General features: G+C 41.1%; 2 protein-coding genes across 2 annotated transcripts; both read right to left on the bottom strand.

Moving 5' to 3' along the window:
* Window positions 1–2,145: 2,145 nt before the first annotated feature.
* Window positions 2,146–5,628, bottom strand: LOC130489655 (vomeronasal type-2 receptor 26-like). The gene is made up of 4 exons (XM_056863426.1): window positions 4,831–5,628; window positions 4,280–4,507; window positions 3,558–3,684; window positions 2,146–3,047 (listed from the first exon to the last, which is right to left on the bottom strand). Exons 1-4 carry the CDS (start codon window positions 5,626–5,628, stop codon window positions 2,146–2,148), a joined length of 2,055 nt encoding a protein of 684 aa, XP_056719404.1.
* A 4,590-nt stretch (window positions 5,629–10,218) lies between these two features.
* LOC130489934 (vomeronasal type-2 receptor 26-like) lies at window positions 10,219–16,248 on the bottom strand. Its single transcript, XM_056863721.1, has 7 exons — window positions 16,037–16,248; window positions 14,980–15,271; window positions 14,507–14,743; window positions 13,227–14,052; window positions 12,476–12,663; window positions 11,874–12,000; window positions 10,219–11,129 (listed from the first exon to the last, which is right to left on the bottom strand). Exons 1-7 carry the CDS (start codon window positions 16,246–16,248, stop codon window positions 10,219–10,221), a joined length of 2,793 nt encoding a protein of 930 aa, XP_056719699.1.
* Between the last annotated feature and the right edge of the window lie 3,712 nt (window positions 16,249–19,960).

The following is a 19,960-nucleotide window of genomic DNA, read 5'->3' as shown; positions in this document are numbered from 1 at the left end:
AATCCAGTCCAGACAACTAGAGGTGGGTTTCAGTGCCTTGGTCATCTCAGACATCATCTTGATTGGGCTTGTTTTTGGAAGACGATAGGAATGGAGTTCAACTCAGAATAGTCTAAGGAAGTAAGGACTTGTTCTGGATCAAGAAATAAACGGAAAGCAGATTTTGATCTCATCCCAGCCAACCACCCCATGTTCATCTCCCAAATTAATAGAAGAAAGACACACAAATAGAAAGAGTTCAAAACTCCATCCCTTAATAGGAACAGAGATGAAGCAGGTAACACAGAGTTGACTGAATTTTTCAAATTTGTCACTGGGACTAAAAAAATTGCTAAGGAGTGAACAATCATAAGTTTTACACAGCAATCTTCATTTACATGATTGTTATATATTTATTCCACTTGCATTGGACATAAGAGTGAAATACATTTTATATATGGCCAAAAATACTACTAAAATAGGTCCTCTCTCCTCATCCTGCAAACACCACACAAGAAATGCACAGTCTAAAACAAGGATGGGGAAAGTCAGGCCCGGGGGCCATTTAAGGTCCGCAAAATCATTTGGTCTGGCGCTTCGTGGGTCCTGGCAGATCTCTAGGTCAGAAGGATCTAAGACTGGTGATCTGCCCCCTCCCACGGACAGGAATAGCCTCTATTCAAGGCCGATGTGAGTTTGTTTTGCTGAGAAAAGGAACCTTTTTCCCCCTTGAAGAAGATTCATTAGCTATGGAGCTGATAGGACTGCCCAAGAAACTGTGTTAACCATTTCCCACTGGGGCCATGGAGAAACATATTCCCTCTGTAGTACAAGAGGGCTGGGTGTGGAAGTGGCAACGATAGAGGGGTTAAAGGAAGCAGGGCCAGAATGCGTGTGGGGGGGGGAAGCAAGTTCTTAGGTGGAAGTAACAGGAGCTGGCTGTAGAATCTAGCCCCGACAATGCGAAACAGGAGCAACTCTGGTGTGCGGCTGTTTGGCCCCAATTGGGTGAGTGTGCCACTGGTTGGATGCCTGCCTGCTTGCCCGTGCAGGGGGGGGGGGTCATCTGGGGCAGCTGTCTGTTTGGGGCTTGGTCAGCTAATTTTTAAGTTGATCATTTTTTATGGCCCGCAAATAATGTTATAAATATCCAAATGGCCCTTGGCCGAAAAAAGGTTTCCCACCCCTGGTCTAAGACAACAGAAGTCCTTAACTCTTTCTCCTAATTAGTTGTTCCTTCTTGTTCAACTCCGGCTTCAGAATAATAATGTAACATTTGGGTGAAAAGATACAACCCTGCAACACAGCACTGGAGGCCAAGATAGAGAAGATCTCCACAGCCATCATGTATTTCCCTTTGGTACTTAAATAGGTTGGAACAAAAGACAACCAAACGCTGCAAAAGATCAGCATACTGAAAGTGATGAACTTGGCTTCATTAAAACTGTCTGGCAACTACCTGGCAAAGAAAGCCACAGTCAATCTTATGAGAGACAGAAGTCCCATGTAGCCCAGAACAATGTGACCCTTCATTACATTCTGCAATGATCTCTGTCATCAGGGAATGTGTGTCAAAATCTGGGAAAGGGGGAAGGGTTCCTAGCCATACCATACAAATGGTTGCTTGAGTGAGGGAACAGGAAAGGGCAGTGGAGGCGGTCAGTCTTTTCCCCACCCACTTCCTCATGCTGGACCCTGGGTTGGTGGCCATGAAAGCTACAACTTCAGTGACTGTTTTGGCCAAGACACAAGAAACAGCCACTGAGAAAATTATGCTGAAAGCAGATTGGTGGAGGAAACAGGTCACCTTCTTAGGTTTCCCAAGAAACAACAAGGAACAGAGGAAGCAGAACAGGAGGGCAACGAGGAGTGTTGGTGATATCTTGATTGTTGGCAATTGGACTCAATGGCACTGAAGTCCCTCCCCCAGTCAAGCTCCATCCTTCTCAGGCTCCACCCCAAAAACTTCCCGCCGATTGCGAAGAGGAACATGGCACCCCTACACATCATACAAGCTCAAGGTTTTCTATTACCAATAGATAGTAAGGGCATTATAGGACATAGGAGTCACTGGGATCTGTGAAATCCAAGACTTGCCCCAACCAGCATTACATCTATGGAGTATCAATTTCATAGACAAACCTAAAGAAACGTATGGTAGGACAGTTAATGCTTTCTATTTATAAGCTGCTCTCTCTTGTTCAGCTCAGGCCTAAACAGAATAACATAGCATTTTGGACAAAAGATGCAAATCAGTAACCCAGCACTGGAAACTAAGATAGAGAAGATCTCCACAGCTACCATGTATTTCCCTTTGGTGCTCAGGTAGGTGGGAACAAACAACACCCAAACACTGCAGAAGATCAACATGCTGAAGGTGATGAACTTGGCTTCGTTGAAACTGTCTGGCAACTTCCTGGCTAGAAAAGCCACCGTCAAGCTGATGATGGACAGAAGTCCCATGTAGCTGAGGACAATATAGAACATGATGACAGACCCTTCATTACATTCTGCCACAATCTCTCTTCTCAGTGTTTTCATGTCAAAATCTGGGAAAGGGGGAGAGGTTCTGAGCCACACCATACAAATCCCTACTTGCATAAAGGCACAGGAAATAACAACAGAGTTGGTCAGTCTTTTCCCCACCCACTTCCTCATGTTGGACCCAGGGTTGGTGGCCATGAAAGCTACAATGACAGTGATGGTTTTGGACAACATACAAGAAACAGCTAAGGAAAAGATGACACCAAAAGCAGACTGGCGGAGAAAGCAGGTCTCTTTCCGGGGTTTTCCGAGAAACAGGAAAGAGCAGAGAAAGCAGAGCAGGAGGGAGATGAGGAGAAGGTAGGTGAGATCTCGGTTGTTGGCTTTGACGATGGGGGTATCTTTGTGTGTAATGAAAGTCCCAAGCACCAAGACTGTGGTCAGAGAACAACAAGCAGTAGCAAAGGCTAAACTGATCCCCAGAGGTTCTTCATAAGACAGAAAGCTTATCGTCTTGGGAATACAGTGATCCTGGTCCTTGCTTGGATATTGATCTTCTGGGCAGTTGATGCAGTCATCCATATCTGTGGGTAAAAAAAGTGAGAGGGTCCATCTCAGTGCCAATTCATATGTAACTTGGGGCTAAAAGTAGGGTTGCCAGGTCCCTCTTCACCACTAGTGGGAGTCTTTTGGGGCGGAACCTGTGAAGGGTGGGGTTAGGAGGGGAGGGACTTCAATGCCATAGAGTCCAAGTGCCAAAGCAGCCATTTTCTCCAGGGGAACTGATCTCTTTCAGCTGGAGATCAGTTGTAATAGCAGGAGATCTCCAGCTAGAACCTGGAGGTTGGCAGCCTTAGGGCTGAGGCTTATGAAGGTCTTCCCTGTGGGATTTTAGACTGTTTTCTAAATTCTCACTATACATTGGAAAGATTATCTTTTACATTTCCTTACATTTCAGGTAGAAGAAAGAGAAAATCGTGGGGGAGGGGGGAATTAAATGCCAATGTAGGTCCTTGTGGGTCCCCTGTGTGTACCCTTCTAAATCAATTGACTCGTATGGATGACTGCTTCTGATTGAACTGCACATTACCAACCTTTCTGGTTTGCAATTTTTCCTTCTGAGCATGGAACACAATCATAGCAGCAAAATTGCTCCCCTTCCTTCTTTTCCTTCTGATAACCAGGCTGGCAGTAGTCATTGCAAAGTGAAAGGGGCAGCACCTACCCGGAAACATGAATGGAGTTTAGGAAGAGAGAATGAAATTATATTTTATGGTGTGGGTGTGTGCATGTATATGTGGGTATGTGTATGTGTATTAAATATATATACATATGAATTAAACAGGGAGAAAAAGCCAAATATTAAATGAGTAACAATCTGCTATTTCTCCCACTGAAACATTAGCCAGGGTCAGGGCTGAAAGTGTGTAACTGACCCAAGGTCAGTCAGCAAGCTTCTATGGCTCGAGTGGGGATTTGAACCTGGGTTTCCCACATCCTAGTCTTACACCTTAACCAATACACCACACTGAATCTTGAAATAAATGTATGGATAGGTAAAATTACATCTCTTTTCAAAATTTATTGTTGTATGCAGTAGATGGAATTGATCAGGGGGTTCTTCCTCAATGGAAGATTCCAAGCAGAGGATGGACGGTCATCTGTCAGTAATGTTCTAGCTTTGGATTTCCTCCCCTGGGAAGTGGTTTGGACAGTATAACCTATGTAGCTCCTTCCAGCTCTTGGACTGTAGGACTTTAATGACATTTTTGATAGAACCAGTTCTATGAGCCTGAGAAAACCTTAGAATCCATACCTGGTTAAACGTTTGATGCCACACAATCATATCCTCGTGAATGATAAATCTGTTCCCTTCAGCTGCATTAGGATCTATCCTTCCAATGTTTACCCTTTGGAAAGACTTGTTTGGAAATGTCACTAAGTTTGTTATATCAAACGCGGCTGCCATTTCCCTATCTTCATTGAAGGACACTGTTTCTCCGGCTGAGTTGTTAAATGAAATGCCTTGAAGAAATGAGTGGAGCTAGTTGGAAAAAAAAGGAATGAGGTGCTAACTGCATGCTGGAGACTTTATGTGGAAAGTTTAATACAATTTTCATTGTTAAAATGCTTTCATGCTGTTTCATACATAACTACCCTGGAAAAGCTGCTCTCCTGCAATGGTAAAAGAATTCAATTTGAGGCTTTTTATAGCTCAAAGAAGAAATGAGTACTATAGCAATTTCTCAGTGAATAAAGCATACACCAGTTTTTCACCCATTTTTCATGGAAGAGAAAGCTGGATATTATAACAGCTTGTATTATTTTGATCCATGACAGTATGCTATTTTATTTTGTATACATTACCTGCCAAGGCCAGAGAGTTTGATATTCAGCTGTTTGACCAATCAACTTTGTTCTATGATTGGATCTGGATGTGTACATGGCATGCAAAGCATGTGCCACAGCATAGACAGCATTATAAATGCTGTAGCTATGCCCAGTCATGTGCATTTCAAAAAGAGTCGCAGGAAGGTTCTCCAACTTCTCCTCCCCATTACATGCTCCATCGGTCATCGGCTCCTGGGGATTTAGCAATGAGCAGTCAAATGCTTGCTCCCAGAAGTCCTTAAGAAAGCCATCTCTTTGTGTCCAGTGAGGTTTTACCATATGAAGAAATGTCCAAAACTCTTGAATCGCTTTTGAGTGTATTGCAAAGGAAATGGCACCTTGGAACAAGTATAAGTCCGCTGTCCTTTGTACACCTAATAAAGCAAAATCAATCTGGGCAGTTGTGATCCACACTTTACTAATTGATGCATCTTCCCTATATCCTGGATTTCCCAAAAACAACAGAGTAATCATCCTTACAAGGATCCCAGTTTCTCCATAGAGGATAAAGGCATTGGTTTTCCTCACTGTGAAAGGAAGGTATACTTTTGAGATTAAATGATTCAAATCTACTAAATTATTCCAATTTATGTTGCTTTGGATGCTTTGAGCAAAAGCCAAACAGATTCCCTTACTGGAAAGTAGTGGCTCTAGGGTCTTCAAGAAATGCTCTCCACTTTCATCATCCACAGCAAAAATCCCGACCCAGGTCCATTTGAAATGCTGTAGTAACTGGATAATCCCCACGTACTGATGAGCTTCATTGGGAACCATGCGATAAAAGAAAGAAAGATGTTTCTCATCACTCTCCTCTAGGGCAAAGGAGCCATAAGTGAGCTATGAGGAAACAGACAGATATTTTAGAAACTGGTTGAGTAGAGTGTCTGTACATTATTGTGTCTGTTTATGCAATGAAGGAATCCACATGAAGCTGCCTTATCAGACCTCTGTTCCATCAAGGTGAGTATTGTCTACTTTGACTGGCAGTGGCTCTCCAGTGTCTCAGGCAGAGGTCCTTCCCATCACCTAGTGCTTGGTCCTTTTAATTGGAGATGATGTCAGGGATTGAACCCGGGACCTTCTGCGTGCCAAGCAGATGCTCTGCCACTGAGCCATGGTCCCTCCCCGTGGCTCATTTCAGGTAATGTTAGAATCAATTAATCTCCTAGGTAAAATTTCTCAGGTTGTGCAAACATGGAGCAATAATTTGCATTTTTGGTCACTCCTATCTTACTTTAACGATATTGTTCATATGGCCCTGAACAATGTCACACTGGTATCAAAATAAGGGGGGGAAAGTAACTATCTAACCCATAAAGAAATTAATATATATATATTTAATCTTAATTGTCTGGGAAAGAAATTGGGCAACTGCCAATAAAATCCACCCCTTCTAAAATAACCCTCAAACTTTCCAATTTGGAGACAGATTCCTAGATAAAAGGCTTTATCCATCTGTCTCTAGCCTCGCTGAGCAAGTCACAGCTAAACAAAGCATGGTGAAGAGTGTCTATTTGGCCAGAACCACATTGACATACTTTCTCGCAGTACGGTATCCTATTTAAACGACCTATTAATTCCCCTGATAGAATGGCATTCAGTCTAACCAATGTAAATAGGTGTCTGTATCACGGGATTATCAGAAAATCAAAATACATTGGGAGGGATTGTGGCAAGTTTAGACCCAGGTATAGAGGTGAGCAGACTCTACGTGCTCTAATTTTAGTACTTTCAGAATCCAGTTTTTGCAAGCATTTGGTCAGTCCTATCTTTTGAACCATTTGTACCATGAAATAACTCCTGGAATAACAACAGAAAGGTATAATTTGTGAAAATCCTCAAATTCCTCACTCACATGACCTACCTGTGGAATTTTGTAGAGACCTAAGATTTCTGCCATATGGAAGGAAGTCTCAGAGCCAAGTCCCCCGATGACAGCTATGAAGTCTCTCTGGGTGTCACATTTGTAGTTAGGAACAAATCTTTGTGCTTTGAAGAGCAGGTCCAGAGTGGTACGATAGGTCATCCTCATGTTATAGTAGCTGTCATAGATGTGGGACCCAAGAGTGATGTTGGGCAAGATCTTTATATTTTCATTGACCTCTTTTATGGCAAAGGCCAAAGCCAGGACATGCTGGTAGTACTTTGTCACTATACTGTAAGTAGGGTTAAAGAAGAAAATGTTATAATGTATCCCTTTACCACAATACCAGTCTGGCCCTGATTTTATTACCTAGGTACTGTTTAAATGTGTAATGTTTCTCAGCTCATACACATGTTCCTCTACTGCCCAAACAACAACTAAAATCTTCTGGACTCCAAATCATCTTGCAAACAGCTGAAGTGTTGAATATCCCCTATTCTCAATGTTTGTGTTCCTGACAATTGGAGGCAGTAAAAACAGTGGAACGTGTGCTATTATAATGTCCATTCATTCCACATCTCTCACCCCTACTCCATTTAAGTTCCCAGGAAGATCTGGAGAATTCTACACATATCTCTCCCTTGCAGACCACTCCAATGAGACCATCTCTAAAGAGGCCAAAATCTCACCCCTACATGATCTAAGTACAAAGGAAGATCTGGAAAATTCTACACATATCTCCTCTTTGCAAACCACACAATGAGACCACCTCTAAAGTGGCCAAATTCATTGTCTCTAAGAAAACAGATATTGCAAGCATTTTAATAACTTTTATGTATAATTAATGACATTACAATAAGGTTATGCATTTTAATATTTTATATTAATTTTATATTTGTATGTAATGTGCTGTTAAGCCAATATTAAGTGATCTTTTGATTGTAATAAATATTGATTGATTGAGGATAGTGTTGCAATCTCCTTTGTCACCCCCTGCCAACAGGCAGAATAGAAAGCTTTCTTATAGCGAGAAGAAATCCCAGATTGAATGCCAAAAGTTGAATGCGTAAGACTCAGGGAGGAACTGAAAGGGGGAACGTTAGGGTGGATCGAGCCCACATGTTCTTTCTCTGCATCTATTTCCTGCACAAAGACAGTTTGTGATCTGGCTAAGCTCATGATATGAAGGAGGAAGTGCATTCCTTACTGTGGAACATCTAAAAAAATATCCAAAGGATTTTGCTCAAAAAATAATCCATGAAAAGTGTAGCGGATATGAGATGTGATCCCGCCGACGAGAAGGTCCCCTGACTGATACAATTTATGTGGAACTGGGAGGGGATCGCTCACAGGGCACTTCATAGCATCTGCTTGGCATTCCATGGGGGACAACAGAACTAGCAACACCACCAGTCTCAGCATCCTGACCCCAAACCTTCTCTTGAGATGTAGTTTCTTCCGTTCCCATTTACGGTGTAACAAATTGCCTTTGATGGCAATTGCCTGAGTGACTTCTTAAAGAGCAATGTACAAATGTAATTCCTACCATTGCTACCATGTTAAACACATACTGACTGTGACTAGAAATCATCCAGGGATTATCAATGGAAAAAAATAATAATACCACATTCAGACTCTCTAACTCACAGACTTCAAGTACCTTCTGGTCACCTCTGAAGGAGTACAAATGACAGTAATGTACATAATTGCAGGGGGAGATAATTACTTTTGAGGTCTGAGTAGCACCATTGATACTGCAGCTTCCCCCCCCCCCCTTGCAATTTTGACCGCAGATCTCTGCTGCTCCTTAGTATGGCCACAAGGGGATTCCAAATTTCCACCGGCAAGACCACTCCAACAGGGACATTACGGTCCAAATTGTTCTGTTAGATGGTGGGGCCAAGATGCAGAACATTGCTTACATGAAGCTGAATCTCAAGTGTGTTGGCTCAGAAATAAGTCCAGTTGGGATCAATTGGATTTAGTCCCTGGTGACTCTCTGTAGGCTTGCATCCTGATTGAAAAAATCTGTGCTGTTCACTGAACAATCTCCTGCCCTTTTAGCTCTGAAGGACTAGCTTATGGTACACAAGAATGACTAGATGAACATTAATGCAAAACTTAATGTAAAATATTTGTTAAGGAAATAAAGGAATGACTTGCCAGTAATATCCCATGTCCTCAGTTTTCTAGCATCATTATTTTAAGGTGGCAAGACTAATTCATCCTTTTAAAGTCTAGAATAACATATAAGTAGATGTTGTGACTTGAAGATAAGGAAGGTTTTGTTATTGTCATCTTTTAATACTCATTAACAAAGTTCAAAGCCAAAATCTGAAAATGAGGGATCTTATATTAAGAATCACAAGAGATAATACAGACAATATTTTACCAGCATGGACAAACCCCAAAATGATAACATCTTTTTTAAATGTGCAATGTCTCATCTTATTAAAACATTTTATTAAAACAAATATTAGGATAATGGCTGAATGGTATTGGTCATTCAGGACCAACCAAGTAGCCATAAGGGAGATTTATTATATCCTCCATCAATGATCCCCCCCCCCCAAAAAAAAAACTCCCATGAACTGTGACCTCAAGATTTTGGAGGTGTGATACTGGTTTTGAGTGAGTGTGTATGTTTTGCTTTGATTTTCCTTCAGCATATTTAGTGAAAATACAAAGTGTCACACATGTTTTGGACTCAGGCATTGACACAATTATTTAAGAAGCTGTATGCCAAAATACTGTGAGGAGGAAAAAGGAGTATTATGATTTCATCTTAATTAATCTCTTTAGCTAAATTCTCTGGTAAGGCAATCTTCAGCATGATATTGTCATGACTATTTGGAAAGAAATTAATAGAATCCAGGAAAACACACACATGTGTATTACAGCCATGGGAGAAATTTCCATTATTTATTATAATTTTAATTCAATTGCATTTTTTAATCATTTGTGTACAACTTAAAATTTCAAGTAATTCAAATATATAAAAATGTTATTATGTTTGACATGAAAAATCTACCAGCATATCTTTGAAACTTGTGAGTGTCTTTGCTGGGATTGGTTGACATTCAGTAAATGTCCAAAACACTATCATGAATCACACATTTCTGGTATTACATATCAAGCATCACCACACCTTCAATAAATGACACAAATATCCCTAGGTTTCATCAACTAACAGAAAATGTCTATACACAACACACACAAAATGGAAAAAAAAAAAAGCCTTGGTCCAGGTTCAGCAGAAGAACAGTAATTCAATTCTAAAAATGATTATCTTCACTTATACAGGAAAAGTCATGTAGCCGTAGAATGAATAGTCACATAACAGCAGATTTCATTCTGCATTCTCCATTTTATATTGGTTTTTATATTGGTTTTGTTTGCTTGGAATATATACGCAGAATTCATTGAACTCACAATACAGTGGCAAGCCCTAACTTTTATTGTCTCATTTCCATACAGTATATCTACATGTAACTGAAGAGTTAGATTCTTGAATTGGTTCTCCTGATTAGCTGTTTCTTCTTGTTCAGTTCAGGCCTCAACAGAATAATGTAGCATTTGGGAGAAAAGATACAAACCAGTAACCCAGCACTGGAGGCTAAGATGGAGAAGATCTCCACGGCCACCATGTATTTCCCCTTAGTGCTCACAAAGGTTGGAACAAAACACAACCAAACACTGCAAAACATCAGCATGCTGAAGGTGATGAACTTGGCTTCGTTAAAACTATCTGGTAACTCCCGGGCAAAGAACGCCGCAGTCAAGCTTATGATGGACAGAAGTCCCATGTAGCCCAGAACAATATAAAACATAACAGGAGACCCTTCATAACATTCTGCTATAATCTCTTCATCCATGGACTGCATATCAAATGTCAGGCAAGGGGGAGATATTCCTAACCAAACTGTACAAATGCCTATTTGAATGAGAGAACAGGAAAGGACAATGGAATTGGTCAGTCTCTTTCCTACCCATTTCCTTGTGCAGGAACCAGGTTGGGTGGCCATGAAAGCTACAACCACAGTCATGGTTTTGCCCAAGACACAAGAAACAGCCACGGAGAAGACGATACCAAAAGCAGATTGTTGCAGAAAGCAAGACACCTTTGTCGGTTGTCCTAAAAATAGTAAAGAGGAAAGGAAGCAGAGGAGAAGAGAAATGAGCAGAGTGTAGGTGATATCCCTGTTGTTGGCTTTGACTATCGGGGTATCTTTGTGCTTAATAAAAGTTGCCAGTACCAAAGCTGTGACAAGGGAAAAAGAAATTGCAACCAAGGCTAAACTGCTCCCTAGAGGGTTGTCATAAGAAAGAAAACTTATTGTCTTGGGAATGCATTGATCGTGATCCTTGTTTGGATATTGATCTTCTGGGCATTTGAAACAGTCATCCATGCCTGAAAACAAAAGGAAGAAGGACCATCTCAGTGTGAGTTTAGATGTTACGATTTCCATGACTATATTTAGTTTGAGAGAAGTGTAGGAAACTTTCTCCAAATAGACTTCTCTGTGCTGGTTCCATGTGTGAAGGTGCTCATGTGAAAGTGTATTTCATAATTCTGACACTGATATGTCTGTATTATTATTTCTATTCTCATTATTTTAATACGATGGTTTTAACAATGTGTGTTGTGGTGGTTATCATTATGAGTTTGGCTGCATTCTTACATCTTTGCATGAAGAACTACAGACTACAGAGAACTAGCATAGCCCTAAGGTTTGTGTTTAAGGGTTTCCTATTCCACTTACACTGTGTGGGTGTGTAAAGTGCCATCAAGTCACAGCCGGCTTATGGTGAACCCAGAAAGGTGCTTTCAAGGCAAGTGAAAATCAGAGGTGGTTTGCCACTGCATTCCTCTGCAGAGCCTTCCTTGGTGGTCTCCTTTCCAAATACCAACCCTGCTTTGCTTCCAATATCTGACGAGAGCGGGCTATACCATGCCACCTTCCCTCCCCTCTTACACTAGACACAAATTATTTGAAAGGCAGTGAAGAGCGTTTGACTCATGGCCAGCCCTGATAGGTATGGACCCTTTTGAATTCTTGTTTGTCTGAAGCTGTCCTAATTTGTTTCTCATATGTGCTTTCAAGAGGACAAATGAGCTTGAGATGCACTTAGAATGGCAACATAAATTACCTACCCTTCTGGTTTGAAATCTTCCCTTTGGGACAAGAAGCACAATCATAGCAGCAAAATTTATCCCCCTCCCTCTTTTTCTTCTGATAACCAGGATAGCAGAAGTCGTTGCACACAGAAAGAGGAACCATCTGTTCACAGATGAGAGCCATTTCGGAAGGGAGAAATCAGACCTTCTGTTATGTTTCATTGACTGATATATTAAACATACAGTGAGCAGATGAAATAGAATAATACTGAAGCAAGTACTGCAAATGCTATTTATGAATTATCTTGGGATGGATGAGGAGATTTTTCACACTGCTAAAAATAAATTGACTGTTGGGCATTGTGTGGTAACAAGAATGGCGATTAGGTTGTTGGCAAGGTGTAGTCAATGAAGAACTGGGTATAATTCATACTTTCACACATACAGACAAAAAGTGAGTTCAAATGTTGGGTGAAATAGATATAGTAACCACTTTAATTTTATACTGGTTAGTATATTTTTATGTGAAAGTTCATATTTGGATTATAAACTGTTTAAGACACAGCAGTGCATACTTGGATAGCTCAGATTCCCACATCATGATCTAGTGGTCTCAGAGAATATACTAGAATCCATACCTCGTTTAAAGTTCTTTGCCACACAATTAGATCCTTGTGAATGACGAATTTGTTGCTGTCTAGAGAATCAGGACCTATACTTCCGACTTTCACTCGTATGAAGGATTTGTTTGGAAATGTGACTAAATTCATTATATCAAACTCTGATTCCATTTCCCTGTTATCATTAAAAGACACAAGTTCTCCAGCTGAGTTATTAAAGAAAATGCCATGAAGAAATGGGTGGAGCTAATTTAAAGGGGGAAAAAAGGATAACATATTGAAATTTAACTGCCCAAGAGTCTTGCCTGCCCAAAGACTCTTGATTCATCTACTTTCTTTTATCAAAGGCGTAAAAAGCAGGAATTGGCAAGGATGATAAACTAAATATTTACATATTACATATTGAGAGCACTGTGGCGCAGAGTAGTAAGCTGCAGTACTGCAGTCCATGTTCTGCTCATGACCTGAGTTCTATCCTGACGGGAGTCAGTTTCAGGTAGCCCGCTGTGACCTTGGATTGATTTACTGACTATAGTTCCTGCCTCCGGCCCTTGTATCTGCTTGCTTTAGGAGAGCTACTGTTTCAAACAATCCAGGTACGGCACTAAATGTACACGTAGAATTTTTCTCCATAAGGAAAATAATTGCATATTCATAGTTATCCTTAGATGGGAAAACATATATTCTAATCTGTTCAAGGTAGAAGGTGCATTTCATTGTGGAGACTTTACCTGCCAAGACTGGAGATCTTGAAATATGATTCCTTTACCATCTCCCATTGCTTGGAGATTGGATCTCGATGAGTGCACCACATGCAAAGCATGTGCCACAGCATAGACCGCATTGTAAATGCTGTAGCTGTGGCCAGTGATATGCATTTCAAAAAAAGGCTCTGGAAGGCTTTCTAGCTTTTCCTCCCCAGTACATGCTTCATTGACATCCACCGGTGCTGTAGGATTTGGACATGAACAATCAAAAGCTTGCTCCCAGAATTCCTTGAGAAAACGATCTTCTTGTGCATAGCAAGGTTTTAAAATCTGAAGAAATTTCTGGAACCCTTGAAGCTCATTTGCGTGAATTGTAAAGGAAATGGCACCATGGAAGAATTGTAAATCACAGCCCTTTTGAGTGCCTGCTAAAGTGAAATCAATCTGGGCAGTGATGATCCACACTTTTCTGTATGATACATTTTCTTTATACCCAGGGTCTCCTAGGAACATCAGAGTTATCAACCTTACAATGGTCCTAGATTCTCCATAAAGGATAAATGTCTTGGCTTTTCTGTCCATGAATGGTAGATAGATATTTGACAGCAAACCATTGATGTCCACCAAGGTATTCCAATCTGATCGATTTGGAATTCTTCCCATGAGGGCCAAGCAGATTCCATTCTTGGAAAGCAATGGCTCCAGGGTCTTCAAGAAATGTTCTCCACTGTCATCATCCACAGCTAGGAGCCCAACCCATGTCCACCCAAAATAGAGAAGCAACTGAATAATCCCTGTATACTGATGGGTTTCATTTGGGGCCATGCGGAAAAAGGAAGAGGTCTGGGCTGTACTCTCATGTTCTGGGGTAAATGAGCCATATGTGAGCTAGAAGGAAATTTATACATGTTAGGAAGATGAGATAGAGTGTCAATGTGTTGCATTCCTCTTTTACGCAATTAATATTTACAGATGCAATCTGAGGGTTTGGTCCTAATGAAAGTCAAGTAGTATTCTAGGTGGCTTTCACTAAATTCTCCATGTATTAATCATTTTCTTGGAAAGGATCTTGGGAAAGAAAAATGCTGGAAGAATCTCTCTGTACCCTTTCCTATTTCTTTTTGCCTCTGTGAATCAATTCTCCTTCTCACTTCAAAATGCCAATCATTTCTATTGTACTCTCTGCCTTCCCTTCCCTTCCCTTCCCTTCCCTTCCCTTCCCTTCCCTTCCCTTCCCTTCCCTTCCCTTCCCTTCCCTTCCCTTCCCTTCCCTTCCCTTTCAACCTCAGACTGATCTTAGAATAAGAGTACAATGTGTGACAATTCCCACCGCCCAATATACCTGTGGAACCTTGTAGAGACTTAAAATGTCAGCCACACGGAAGGAGATCTTGGAGCTAAGTCCCCCAATTATGGCAGTTATTTTTTTCTGAGTGTCACATTTGTAGTTGGGCACAAATTTATGCATTTTGAAGAGCATGTCCAGAGTGGTCCGATAGGTCATCATGTCATCGTAGTAGCTGTCATAGATGTGGAACCCGAGAGTGAAATTGGGCAAAATCTTGGGATTCTCATTGATCTCATTTACAGCAAATGTCAAGGCAAGACAGTGCTGGTAGAACTTTGTCACCATACTATAGATGGAGACAAACATGTTTTAAATAAGAATTCCGCAAATCAATCATTTCTTGTCAAAACCCTTCCCTTCCCTTCCCTTCCCTTCCCTTCCCTTCCCTTCCCTTCCCTTCCCTTTCAACCTCAGACTGATCTTAGAATAAGAGTACAATGTGTGACAATTCCCACCGCCCAATATACCTGTGGAACCTTGTAGAGACTTAAAATGTCAGCCACACGGAAGGAGATCTTGGAGCTAAGTCCCCCAATTATGGCAGTTATTTTTTTCTGAGTGTCACATTTGTAGTTGGGGACAAATTTATGCATTTTGAAGAGCATGTCCAGAGTGGTCCGATAGGTCATCATGTCATCGTAGTAGCTGTCATAGATGTGGAACCCGAGAGTGAAATTGGGCAAAATCTTGGGATTCTCATTGATCTCATTTACAGCAAATGTCAAGGCAAGACAGTGCTGGTAGAACTTTGTCACCATACTATAGATGGAGACAAACATGTTTTAAATAAGAATTCCACAAATCAATCATTTCTTGTCAAAACCTGTCTGTTTCCCTTCTGATTTTCTGCAATATATCCATTGGTTAGTTAAAAAATCATTTCATTTCTTATTGATGATTTCTGACTTAATAAATATCTTTGTAGCCCAAATAACATTACTGGTCTCTGTAGCCCTTTGTCATACTAATCATATTTGTTGTTTTGCCTGAAATTTTAAACTTTTTTTTAAAGAAACCCAAACACTGTTTCATTTCTTGTTCTCTTTTATTTTATTTGGCTTCTATCCCGCACTTTCCCGACTAAGGCCAGGCTCAGGGCAGCTTACATCAGTAGTAATAACAATATATTTGCTTTAAAATACCATGCCATAGTATATAATACAATACAGTACAATAAATATAATATAATATAGGATCTATCTATCTATCTATCCATCCATCCATCCATCCATCCATCCATCCATCTCTCTCTCTCTCTCTCTCTCTCTCTCATGTCTGTCTGTCTGTCTGTCTGTCTGTCTGTCTCTCTCTCTATCTATCTATCTATCTATCTATCTATCTATCTATCTATCTATCTAAAACAAAAATTCCTTCAACTGTCTATCTTGTTACCACTGGCCATATCAACGTAAAGACACTTTTAGACCAAAGTTGCATGTTCTTCTTTGAATCTCTTGTCATTTGTCAAAACAATGACTATGGGTATTAAGTTCACATGATGCTGAGAGGGGAGAAATCCCTTACTCTGGAACCTCGAACATGTCTAGCAAAGGATTTTTCTTGAAAGGAATTTCCTGAAGAGTGTACATGATCTGAGAAGCAATCCCACCAATGAGGAGGTCCCCTGACTGGTACCATTCATGAGGAACAGGGATGGGGTCACTCAGAGGACTCTTCACGGTATGCACTTTACATGCCACAGGAGGCAATAGAAGCAGCAACACGAGCTTTACCATCCTGGCCACAAAGCTTTTCTCCAGACTTAGATTCTCCTATGCCTGTCTACAGCATATAAAGCTATCTTGAATTGTGTCTGCCCTGGTACAGTTACCAGTTCCAAATGCAAGCCCTGAATGCTAGCCGAGATCGCACAAGACCCAGACTCAAGTTGGATTCATCAGTGCACAACGGCACAGACTCAAACGACAAGCCCTGCCTCCTCTGCCCCTTTCCCCACCTCTCATTTGTTCAAGGGCAATTTATGACCGTTTCAGATGGTTTGCTGCCACTTTGTGTACAGCCAGAGGAGTTTTGGCCTGATAAATTACAGCAATCTGAATAATTGCAGGGAAAGATAACCACATTTCTGCTGAATTTGCGATCCCAAGTGGCAGCATTATAACGAATATAACCACCACCACCCCGATCTGTCCACAGGTCACCGCTGTTCCTCTTTGTGTTAACAAAAGTGGGTTCCAGATTTCCAAGTGTGAACAAACCACAAAAGGAAGGTTAGAACCCAAGATGAGGCCATCGTAAGGGTTGCCAACTGTGGGTTGGGAAATCCCTGCAGATTTGCCAGGTGGAGTCTAGGGAGGGTAGGTTTGGTGCTAACTTCCTTTTCTGTTATTTATTCTTCTCTAATTTTACATTATGGAGATTTAACATATAGCCTAAACATCACCTGTCATCATACCCAATACAGCTTGAAAAGCAATTATAAAAAATTCATAACTGAGCCAAGTGTTTGATGCCAATAATCTAAGAACCAAAATACATGTTATGGTGGCCACTAGTCCAGCTTGTGGCTGGCAATGTCCTTTTAGAGGAAAATTTAGCTGTGTAAAACTTATCATGAGGACCAGTTCCTGCCTGGGCTTACTCTAGGGCAACAGGCAACTGGACTCACTCTACCAGGCAACACCCCCATCCCCATTTTTTCAAGAACTGAAACAGAACAGGAATGTACCAGCCCTTAAGAAGGCTATAAGAACATAAGAAGAGTCCTGCTGGATCAGACCAGTGGTCCATCTAGTCCAGCTTCCTGTCTCACACAAGAGCCAACCAGTTACTTTGGAGGTCCCCCTCCCCCTTTTTTGCCATTTCTTCCCAGTGTCTGTGAGTAATGTGGATACTGGAGGACTGTCCAACGGGGCACTACGCTATGTTCTTATGTTAACTGCCTTTAAGAGATGCTGTAAATCCAATTTATTTGCCTTAGCTTTTGGTAGGGTTTAATCTGTAGCCATTGTATTGGGTATATGGGGATTTAATAGGATTTTGTTACAACTTGTATGGGGTGCATCAGTTGCAAAATGTCTGCTTGCACTAAAGCTTTTGCACAAGCAGTGCCCCCCAAAAAGACAGGTGTAGCCATTTATGCTAAGTGAAAATCACTATATCCCCATTTGTGTTCTCACGTGAATGAAATCTTGTGCAACCAACCAACTCCTATTTTCTGTAATATATAGGGAGGAAAGTTCTAGTGTTGCACAAGAACTTACAACAGCAGAACTGCACAAAGACCGTTTGTTTGTTTGTTTGTTTGTTTTTCTGTCCCACTCTCACTCCCTGGCCAAGACCAGGCTCAGGGTAGCTAACAACATAATGATCAATATAATAAATACTAAAAAATTACAATGAAATCTTTAAAATAAAACAATTTACAGGTCAACGATTTGACAATTTAACCACCCCATGAACATTAGACAACAAAAGAAGAAAGCAGAATGGAGCTCATTTTGCAGCATAGGGCCTGCAGACAGTAGGGTTGCCAATTTCCAGGTACTTGCTGGAGACCTCCTGCTATTACAACTGATCTCCAGCTGATAGAGATCAATTCACCTGGAGAAAACGGCTGCTTTGGCAATTGGGCTCTATGGCATTGAAGTCCCTCCCCAAACCCCGCCCTCCTCAGGCTCCACCCCTAAAATCTCCCATCTGTGGCGAAGAGGGACCTGCCAACCCTAGCGGACAGTCAGGAGCCCCATATAGTCGTTGGTAAGCAACACAGAAAGAAGTTTCCACTTGCACACTGCTGGATCCATATTTTTAATTCTTGTAATTTTAAGATGTCTTTAACAACATTTATATGTATTTTAATAAAAATTAAACAAACATTAACTGGGAGTGGAAGAAATAAATCAATTTCAGACAATTACAGTTTGGCCTTAGTGCCAGGGTCATCTCAGAATCCAGCTTGGACAGATTTGTCTTTGGAAGTCTCTCAGAAGGGAGTTCTATCCAATGAGGGGGCAAAGAATGGAGACAATATTTGAATTGAGAAATAAGAACATTTTTGCACTCATCCATATCACCAATCCCATGGGCAGCCTCTCAATGGTAATAGAAAAGACCAAAAGGTATAAAAAACTCATCTTTTTCGCTGCCAAAAACTGACTACTAAAACATGAACTAAAAACTAAAGTGTTTAATTCTTTCTCCTAAATAATTGTTCTTTCGTGTTCAGCTCAGGCTTCATAAGAATAATGTAGCATTTGGGGCCAAAGATAAAAAACAGCAACCCGGCACTGGAGGCTAAGATAGAGAAGATCTCCACAGCTACCATGTATTTCCCTTTGCTGCTCAAATACGCTGGAATAAATGATAACCAGACACTGCAAAACACCAGCATGCTGAAGGTGATGAACTTGGCTTCATTAAAACAGTCGGGCAACTTCCTGGCAAAGAAAGCCACAGTCAAGCTTATGAGGGACAGAAGGCCCATGAAACCCAGAACAATATAAAACATGGTAACAGATCCTTCATTACATTCTCTGATGATCTCTTCCTTCAGTGACTGTGTGTTCAACTGAGGGAAAGGGGGAGAGATTCCTAGCCATCCTGTACAAATGCTTGCTTGAATGAGTGAGCAGGACAGGACAATGAAGTTGGTCAGTCTTTTCCCCACCCACTTCCTCATGCTGGACCCAGGGTTGGTGGCCATGAAGGCCACAACCACAGTGATGGTTTTGGCCAAGACACAAGAAAGAGCCACTGAAAAGATAATGCCAAAGGCAGATTGACGGAGGAAGCAGGTCACCTTCCTTGGTTGTACCAGAAATAGGAGGCACGAGAGAAAGCAGAGGAGAAGGGAGATAAGCAGACTGTAGGTAATATCCCTGTTGTTGGCTTTGACTACTGGAGTATCTTTGTGCTTAATAAAAGTTCCTAGTATAAAAGCTGTGATGATAGAGAAATAAACTGCTACCAAGGCTAAACTGATCCCTAGAGGTTCTCCATAAGACAGGAAGCTTATCCTTTTGGGAATACATCTATCTTGACCCTTGCTTGGATATTGATCTTCTGAGCATTTCAAACAGTCTTCCATGCCTGAAAACACAACAAAGACAGTGGCAGGTTACATGTGACTTCGTGCCAATTTCCATGACCATATTTGAAGTCAGAGCAGTGAGAACTTTCTCCAAGTTGGCTTCATATTGCTGGTTCCATATGTAGAAGTGGTCACCTGAAAAGGAATTTCATTCCCCCTGCCCCGCGATTGACATTTCTTCATTAATTATTTTGACTCTCATTACATCAGTGTGCTTTTTAAGGTTATGTGTTGGTTATGTCTGAAAAGCCATTATGTTCAATCGGGAATCTATTGGAGGCTCTGGGACAGCTGTCTAAGTAAGTTCTACTATGTTCAGTAGTGCTAGTCGCCAGACACGTGAGCATAGAATCATATCCTAACAGTGCATTCCTGAGTGGAATGCCTGCGCCGGG

Source organism: Euleptes europaea, chromosome 18 (genome assembly GCF_029931775.1).
Source record: "Euleptes europaea isolate rEulEur1 chromosome 18, rEulEur1.hap1, whole genome shotgun sequence".
NCBI classification, from domain to species: Eukaryota; Metazoa; Chordata; class Lepidosauria; order Squamata; family Sphaerodactylidae; genus Euleptes; species Euleptes europaea.
This window is presented reverse-complemented; position numbering and strand designations above follow the sequence as displayed.

Excerpts from the sequence above, each read along its gene's own strand:
- LOC130489655 (XM_056863426.1), bottom strand. The coding sequence starts at position 5,628 with ATGGTTCCCAATGAAGCTCATCAGTACGTGGGGATTATCCAGTTACTA. Across the intron at positions 4,508-4,830 it reads AAACTCTCTGGCCTTGGCAG|CTCCACTCATTTCTTCAAGG; the intron begins GTAATGTATACA and ends TTTTCCAACTAG. Across the intron at positions 3,048-3,557 it reads AAAAATTGCAAACCAGAAAG|ATATGGATGACTGCATCAAC; the intron begins GTTGGTAATGTG and ends TTTTACCCACAG.
- LOC130489934 (XM_056863721.1), bottom strand. The coding sequence starts at position 16,248 with ATGGTAAAGCTCGTGTTGCTGCTTCTATTGCCTCCTGTGGCATGTAAA. Across the intron at positions 15,272-16,036 it reads GACATGTTCGAGGTTCCAGA|TATGGTGACAAAGTTCTACC; the intron begins GTAAGGGATTTC and ends CTCCATCTATAG. Across the intron at positions 11,130-11,873 it reads GAAGATTTCAAACCAGAAGG|GCATGGATGACTGTTTCAAA; the intron begins GTAGGTAATTTA and ends TTTTGTTTTCAG.